The sequence below is a fragment of the Dama dama genome, chromosome 20 (assembly GCF_033118175.1).
Source record: "Dama dama isolate Ldn47 chromosome 20, ASM3311817v1, whole genome shotgun sequence".
NCBI classification, from domain to species: domain Eukaryota; kingdom Metazoa; phylum Chordata; class Mammalia; order Artiodactyla; family Cervidae; genus Dama; species Dama dama.
Genome location: NC_083700.1, coordinates 28,430,957 through 28,439,430, shown reverse-complemented (window position 1 = coordinate 28,439,430; position 8,474 = coordinate 28,430,957). Strand labels below are relative to the sequence as shown.

The 8,474-nt window shown below is 46.8% G+C and overlaps 1 protein-coding gene across 1 annotated transcript; it reads right to left on the bottom strand.

Annotated features, from left to right (window-relative positions):
* Positions 1-4,305: 4,305 nt before the first annotated feature.
* Positions 4,306-4,707, bottom strand: NHLH2 (nescient helix-loop-helix 2). Its single transcript, XM_061119931.1, has one exon. It carries the CDS (start codon positions 4,705-4,707, stop codon positions 4,306-4,308), a length of 402 nt encoding a protein of 133 aa, XP_060975914.1.
* Positions 4,708-8,474: the final 3,767 nt, after the last annotated feature.

Sequence of the window (8,474 nt, the reverse complement as noted above, 5' to 3'; positions counted from 1 at the left end):
AACTATCCCTCCCCACACATCCTTCCCCCCAGCATCTGTAAGTTTGTTCTCTAAATCTCTGAGGCTCTATCTGTTTTATAAGATCATTTGTATCATCTCTTTTTAGATTCCACATATAAGGGCTGTCATTTGATATTTCTCTTTCTCGTTTCACTCAGTATGACAATCTCTAGGCCCATCTATGTCACTGCATTAACACCAGCCTCATTTCTTTCCATACCCGTTTCCCCTGACCTCAGGCTACTGATCCTTTCCCAGTGTATCCCACCACCCACTTCCCTCCCATTCTCCTCCCTGAGCAAGGGAAGGTTCCCCGCCGCCCCCCCCCCCCCACCCCGAGAACTTTTGCCCCTTTCTCTGGATGTCTCCAGACAGTGGCAGAAGTGAGGGGCCATTTGGACATAGAAATATGCAGCCCAGGTGTCCTTGTGAGCTGGGCCAGGTGGGGTCTAGGTTTTCTGGGGAGCAACAATGCCCTGGTGAGTTGCTGAACATTGGGGCCAGAGAGCAGAAGGGAGAGGAGCAGTGGGAGGAACCATGGCCCCCTGCCTGCCTAGAGAGGGAGCAAGCTGAGGGTGAAGGGGGAGGCTGCTGCCGGTGGGGAGTGGTGAGCCCTCCCAAGGGCTGTGTCGGTAGCCTGAGCACAGGCCAGGTTAACGGGATGTGAGGAGGAAGGGCACTATGAGTGGCAGCGATTGTGGAGACCACTGGTTAGACAGATCTGGGTCTCTACTCTAAGGCTACCTCCTCAGAGAGGCCTTTCCTAACAACTCTATCTAAAACAACACCCTCCAGGAGTTTGGGGGAGAATGGATACTTGCATATGTATGGCTGAGTCCCTTAGTTGTCCACATGAAACTCTCACAACATTGTTGATTGGCTGTCTTCCTATATAAAATAAACAAGATATTGTAAATAGTAAAATAATACCCTCCCCCAGTACCCCCAGCTGCTATTCCTATTTCCTTATACCCTGCTTTATTTTTCTTCATAGCATTTAGCAATGCCTGCAATTAACTACTGTTTATTTGTTGCCAGTATACTGCTCTTCTCCCTAAACTGTGTCATTTGTTACTCTATTTTTAGTACCTTAGACTGGATCCCTGGTACACAGTAGGTCCTCAATAGATACTGGTTGAATGTAAGAGTGAGTGAGCACCATTGTCATTATCGGGAGCTACTCCCCTACCTATGGCTGAATGCTCAGAGTTCATGCCAGGTGCTAGGGAGGAGTCAGTCACCCGCTGGTCCAGCAGAGTGCCAGTGTTGCCTTTCTTTTTAGAGAGCGCTCAGAAGCCTCAGATTTGAAGTGATATTGCAAAGATCCTCTCCTGAGATCATATGGACTGTGTCCCTCGATAGGGATGGGATGTTGCCCTTTGTTCATGCCTGCCCTCCGTCCAACTCCAGGGGCAAGAGACTTAGTCTAGAGAGGTGAGTTAATAGGCTCTTCCTAGCTGTCAGTGAGAGGATTGCCTTGGTCAGTCGGAAGCTGGGGTCCTAAACCAGGAAAGGGAGCCTAGAAGTTGACTTCGTTTTCTTGACATAGGAGCAGGGCCGATTTTTCTGTATTACAATAGAGAAACTCTGTAAGGACTGGGCATAGGCACACTCCTCGAGGTGGCGAGGAAGACCTGTGAACACTCAATCCAAAGACAGTGTGGGTGTGCAGACCAAATAACTAGCCACTGCTACAGGGACCACAGCTTGGTTCAGATGAAAGGCCAAAGAAGCCACCGTTATTTTTCATGTCCAAGAAAGTGCTTTCCTCAGCTGAAGAAGAGAATGAAGTCTCATTGATCACCTATCTGTGAACCTGACTATAAGATACTAGGATGAAAAGTGAAAAATGCTCAGAATCCCAGACATTTTATAGCTGTATAACCAAACATCCACATAATCACATTTCTTACTTTGCAACCAGAGATTTGGTGTGATATAGACTCGTAGTTGATAATATTCTATCTATGTGTGTGTACGTATACACATATAAATAGTTTTTAAGTTATTCATGTCTTCTGCCTTGTAGACAGAATATTTCACATTTTTATAAAAGTATATAGGCTATTGTGGTGTGCTAAAGTTCCCAGGGTAGCAAAGAGTCAGACATGACTTAGCGACTGAACAATAACAACAACATGGGCTTTTGTAAATGATATTCTTCACCTCTCCAGTTTGGTCCAGGGTTTAATTAATTTTCCTTACATGCAGATGTCATATTCTAAATCTATGTCCTGATTAGATGTCTCAGCGCTCCAACAGTAAAGTGCACCTTATTCTTAATAAGTACCATAAGGACTGAGAGTCATCATACCAGGGATCTTCTCATTGCCATTAAGTAGTCATGTGACTTAGACACTTAAACTCTTTGCACCTCAGTTTCCCAACTCTACTTTGAAGAAACTGGGTGAGTTACTAAATTTTCTTTTAGAGCAAAATTAATCTATGATTCAAGCAATGTTTTAATATAAACACTCTAATTTTTTCTTCATTGAGAGAAACATGATCTATGTCACCATCGTATGTGGAGCATCTATTTATAGATGGATCAATGTCCAAGTTCAGGAAGAGCAACAAACATCTCAATACATGTTACGACTTAGTTTTGTTGTTGTTGTTGTTTTAATTAGTTGCTTTCTGAGGAATTGAGTCCATTAAGATATTTTATGCTCAGCCAGTATGTTCATTATTTTTAGACAGTATGTTTAAAATAAAGGAGATGACTTTATTTGATACCTTTATTTATATGCAAAACAGCGCACCATTCATGAGATATGAAAAACTCGTCAGATAGAAACCAGATTATATCTATTTTCACTACAAAATATTGCATTATATAAAGCAACAAAGACACAAAAAAACCCTGAAAAGACTAAATTCTTTGGATAGCAGATGTGGTTCTTTTTTTTTTTCCTTATCTCTAAAATACACTCCTTGTTTTAAGAGTTTCACAGCTGAGAACATGAAACATTATCAGGTTATAGACTTTTCTTTTTGGTAGTCACAGAGGAAAGTAGTTCTGAATTCTTTTTTTTTTTTTTTAGGAAAATAATTTCCTAAAACCATCCCACACACAAACATCACACGCGCACACACACACAAAGAAGCTACTCTCCTTTTAAACAGTTCGCAAAGTACTTTTCAGACATAACTACGGATAAGGATAACGCTTACTTTTTAAAAAACTATAATAGTGAAGTGCTAGTGTTGCTGATCTCACAATAAAAGAACCAACAAACATCTTAATATATAAAATATGTTTAGAAACAGGAAGGTGTGGGGAATTTGTTATACAAGTGCAATATAATTAGAGCAAAAAGAAAGACCACAGTATAATCTCAACAAACACCATAAAAAGTTAGACATAATTATTCCACAAGGAGAAAGTGTAAACACTTGACTATAAATAAATTGGCACAGAGTATCCAAAGTAAAATTATCACCACTCTGAAAAATAAATGTCTGAAAAAAATACTCTACTCCTTCTAACATAAATAAAAATAGGTTGTCTTTTTCTAACTGCACCTATGGGTCCACATGTTTAAGGTCACAAATAGATGTTTTTGGATATATAAAGGGGCACTTCGCTTGAAAAAGCAATCAGATATTAAATTTTCCATTTAAATATGGATTCTCCTATCTCCAGTAGCATCAGACCTTGGGGTTAATCTCAATGTGTCTTTTTAGCCTTACCAAATAGTCTAGGCTTGTCTGTTTCATTTGGATTCTAATATAACCTTTCTTTTCACAATGGAACAGAAAGTTTTCTGTGTTCCACCTTTCTGTGCCTTAAATCTTTGCCCTGAAGGCGATTTCCTCCCCTCCCCTCCGAATGTTTGGTGATTTGTCAATTAGAAAAAATAGCCAGATAGTCTAAAGATAAAAGCCCAGACTCTGAGCTTCTGCCCCTCATTCTTTCAAAACATGAAGATCTGTGGGAGATGAATGCAGGAGAACTCAAAGTCTCCAGTGAGCTAAAGCAACAATCCCTAAAGGGATCCTAACACGTGGAGGGGAGGCCTGGAGGTCACTTGTCTGTGTACCTCCAGGAGGTTCGCCTTGCCTGAAAAACACTCCTTGCAGGCCCCAGGACTCCCCAGACAACCCCACCCTTCTGGAGTCGGAAACCTTACAGAGTCGCCCGGCGGACAGGAGAGAACACAGTGCGAGCCTCCTCCCGGGTCCAAGGCCTGTGGCCGCCGTCCCGCTGGGCCGCCGCCTCCGCCGCCACCCCCGCGGCGGCCGCCCCGGTGGGCCGCGTTTCACCCACTCCCGGCCAGGCGGCCCCTAGCCGCGACCCCGGCCCTAGACGTCCAGGACGTGGTTGAGATAGGAGATGTAGCAGATGGCCAGGCGCAGGATCTCGATCTTGGACAGCTTCTTGTCCGGAGGCAGCGTGGGCAGCAGTTTGCGGAGCTCGGCGAAGGCCAGGTTGAAGGCCTCCACGCGGATGCGCTCGCGGGTGGCGTGGGCCGAGCGGTACTTGGCGGTGGCGCGCCGGCGGCGGCGCTTCTCCTCGCGGCTCAGCTGCGGCGGGTGCGGGTAGAGCGCGGCCCGGCTGCCGCCCTTGCCGTCGGCCTCCTCCACCGGCTCCAGGTCCGACACGCTGCCCAGCACCTTGGCGTCTGCGCCGCCCAGCGACTCCGGGTCCGAGTGCGCCGAGCTGGGGTGGTCCGAGTCGGCGGCTTGGTCCGGACTCAGCATCATTTTGGAGGCTGAGGAGGAGTCAGAAAAGCGATCAGTAAAAGGAAATTGGGGGGGGGGGGGGGGGGAGGGGGGTCCCTTCTCTGGATAGGAGCGAGATTGGGCGGGGGCCTAGCCCGCAGGGCTTCCGCGCGGCCCGGGCCAACTTCCCACGGCGGTCCGGCTCGCTCCTCCGAGCGGGTCCCGCGGGGAGGGAGCGCGCCGAGGCGGGCAGACCCGAGGGCCAAGACCGGAGCCTCCGCCTGGCACAGGAGCCGGAGAGGCCTCGCCCTGGCCCAGGCCGCATCCCGGACCTGACACCGCGGCCTCCGGGAGGCCGAGACTGGCCTGTGGGCCTGCTCCGGGGAACCGCCGCCGGCCTGCGAGGCCGCCACTGGATTTTGTGCTTCCTTCGACTAAATACAACTTGGCCATTCCGCCTGCCTCACTTCTTCTCCGACCCTGACAAACGAATGAATCCGAACGACGAATCCACCTGGGTTTTGCTGGGGGACGGGGAGACACGGAGCGCGCTTCCCGCCCAGAGGGCCTGGGGCGAAGCCGCGGGAGAGCCGGGTGCCCGCGGGCCTCGAGTGGGCCTGGGGCAAGGGGCGTCCGGGGCCTCAGAGGAACTCAGCCCCGAGCACAGACGGCCCGGAGTGGGAAGGCTTCCCCGTACCCCTCGCTCTTCTCCGCAATAATCAAGAGATGACTGAACCAACGTGGAGGCTCCTTTCAATAGCAAATAGACTCTTATGCCCTCGCTGGCTCCCGAAGCACCATCTGTCACACAGACAGCTACACACTTCGGGGACCTAGGGACGCGGCGACGTGGGATAAGACAATGCGCCCGCAGTCTGCCGACCACCTCCCCGGAATAGGTCGGCGGCCGGGTGGCTGCACGAGGAGAGAAAGGAGGGAAGGCACGGGCCGGGGTGGGGGGAGGCGGGCGCCGCGCCTGCTGCCCCAGCCGGAGCTGCAACCCCAACCCACAACTTTCGGTGCTCCGGGGCGCAGAGTCGGGAGCCCGCAGCGGTCCCCGGGCCGCTTGGCCGAGGCCGAGGTAGTCTGGCTTCAGATTCCTCTAAGGATACGCTCGTAGAAAGGCCGCCGTGCCCGGCTCCTCCTGGGCGCCTGGAGGACCGGCCCCGATTGCGCGCCTACTGGGATAGTGTCGCTCCCAGCCTTGGGGCTTCAAGGAAATTCGGGCTTCGAGAAAGGGTCCGGCAGGCAGGGAAGGCATCTGCTGGGGCTATGCGCACGGATCACGGGCGCCGAGAGGGCGGATCAAGCTGCCAGCCCCGAGCCCGGCGTGTGCGGCTGGGCAGGAGGGGTGCTAGCCGGGGAATAGGTCGCGTCTGCAACATGCGGGTTTGCTCCTAGACAAAAGCTGGGGCTGTGCGATCTGCTTCCAGCGATCTGCTTCCAGCGTCGCACTTGCTTAGTTAGGTGCGAATTTGGCTCTAAGGCGGCTTTCATTTCCCTACGAGGAAAACAAGTCCTCTAAGGCAAAATAAAAACAAATGCTCCAAGTGAATTACATGTGACTCTTCGGGCTTTTTACGGACACGTTTATAAGTAGAACAGCTTGCAGCTACACCTTCGCCTTGAGAGGGTATAAATAAATAGGCGAGTAATAGAAAATTACAATAAACCACAACATAGTTGTAGATCGGATGAAAAGTTCCTGGGTTGCCCTCAAAGCATGTTAAATTCTTCTCCAGGTGTCTTTTAAAAATATTCATATAGAGCATGTCGTATATGCATTTTGTTTTTTTCAGGCATTCATGAAATACTCTATAAATGCGATATGCATAATCTAACTTAGTTCCAAGCTGGGAAAAAAGCATTTAAAGGAGGCTTACCTTGTAAAAGCCCTTTCGATAATCTTTTCTCCAATCTTTTAGAGTTAAAATCCCAGGGAATAGCGGGGAGAAATTCCAAAATATATTAAAAGCAGCAAATATTTATTACATTCAAAAATGAAAAAGCAGCTGTCATCTCGCTGGTGTCCACAGCGAGGGACGGTATGAATGATTGTTCACTTAGTTGATAGATCAAAAAAAACGCCTTTTCCTTTTAATTGTTCTCAAACATTTCGGGAAATTCGTTGTTGTTGTTTTTGTTTTTGTTTTTGTTTTTTAACGATGTGTTGAAAAGTCTCTTGCCTCTTTTCCTCTTCTGGGTCTCTATAAATAACAAAAGAGATGCAGAGATAAACACAATCACATCAAAGGACTGATTCCTCCACTTTCTAATAGCGGAAGAATCAATAAGAAAGATGGTTAAGATAAGATTCCGCTCCTTTGAGGACTCTTTTCCTTCCCTAATACGGCTGAGCAGAAACTGGGGAGTGCAAGGCAGAGATGCGATCTTGCTCAGAAGTGATTTTTTTTTTTTTTTAGATAAGGCTTTGTTCAGCTGATGTCTCCCCAGTTCCCAGGAACACAATACTGTAACTCCGGGCTAACTAAGCTGGCCTCTTCCTCTTCCCTCCTTTACTTGTATGTTGTATAAACAGACACCTATTTCCAGTTTCAAAGTCGTTCAAGGCTTGGTTACATCGCCCACCCCCCACCCCCTCCTTTCTTTACCTTGTAGCAAAATATATAGAGTCAGTGGCTTGGAGATGCTTGGAGAAAGGTTGGTGAAAAGTGAACGTCTCCCGGAGTAACAGTGACAGGGAAGCGGAGAAAGAGGCGAGAGGGTGGGAGAGCCAGAGCAAAGAGACAGAGATGCGTGTGTGGCTTCTTGGCTCTCTTGGTACCAATTGATTCAGCCTGGAGATGGTGGAAGAGATAAAGGCTTAAGAAGGGGGATGGAATTTTTTTCCCTAAATTGATATTTAATGGGAAATCCTATTGGACAGAAACCTGGACATGAGTCACTTAATTGGACTTGACATCTGTCACAGTGTGGGAGTTTTCACAGCCCAAATATTTTAGCAGATCAGATTCCCACTGAATCTGTGCCATAAAATATAACAGTTGAAAGCAGTCCATGATAGAAATCTTAGCCTCTAATCAGAATCTCTAGCCATAACCAGGCTATTTCTCTTTTTCAGATTATTGATGCAATGTAGCTAAGTGCAAATAAGCAACATATTGACTATGGAAAAATCCTCCTGTCATATTATAAAACTAGCATCCTCCCTTACAATTTAGGATAATGTTTGTGTCCTGAACATGGAAATATATATTATATATGGTGCCACAATAAACATAGATTTGCAACAACTAACATTTATTAGTGATCATTTACATTTTACAAGACACTTCAACAAGGTTTGATTGAGCATATTCATGTTTTTGAGAGATATTCTGCCCCTGGACTAATTTTCCCATATATGATTTTTAAAAAGTAAAAAGAAAAGCTTTCAATAGATTAAGTCATTGGTGAAACTGAGAACAGAATCCAGGTGTTGTTATTTCGGGGATCACTATATGAGATGATTCTTCTTTTCTACATATGTTTGTTTTTCTCTTCACCCACTCATTCATTCAGCTTAAAATCTGGCATGTTACATGTGTTGATTATTGCAGTTCATTGTTGCTTATTTTAATATGTGACTATTTAGCTGTGTGGCAGTGTACTGGACCAAGCGGTAAACACTCACAAATCATCAGTGTATTCCAGCATATAATACTTGTGCCTCACATGACCCCACAGCCCTGAATTTATATACTTTATGACAAAAGAGAAAATCTACTTCAACTATTTGGTCACTTTGTAGAGATACTGTTATTCACCATCAATTACACATTATTTGGAATCATTTTAGCTCTTTTGAT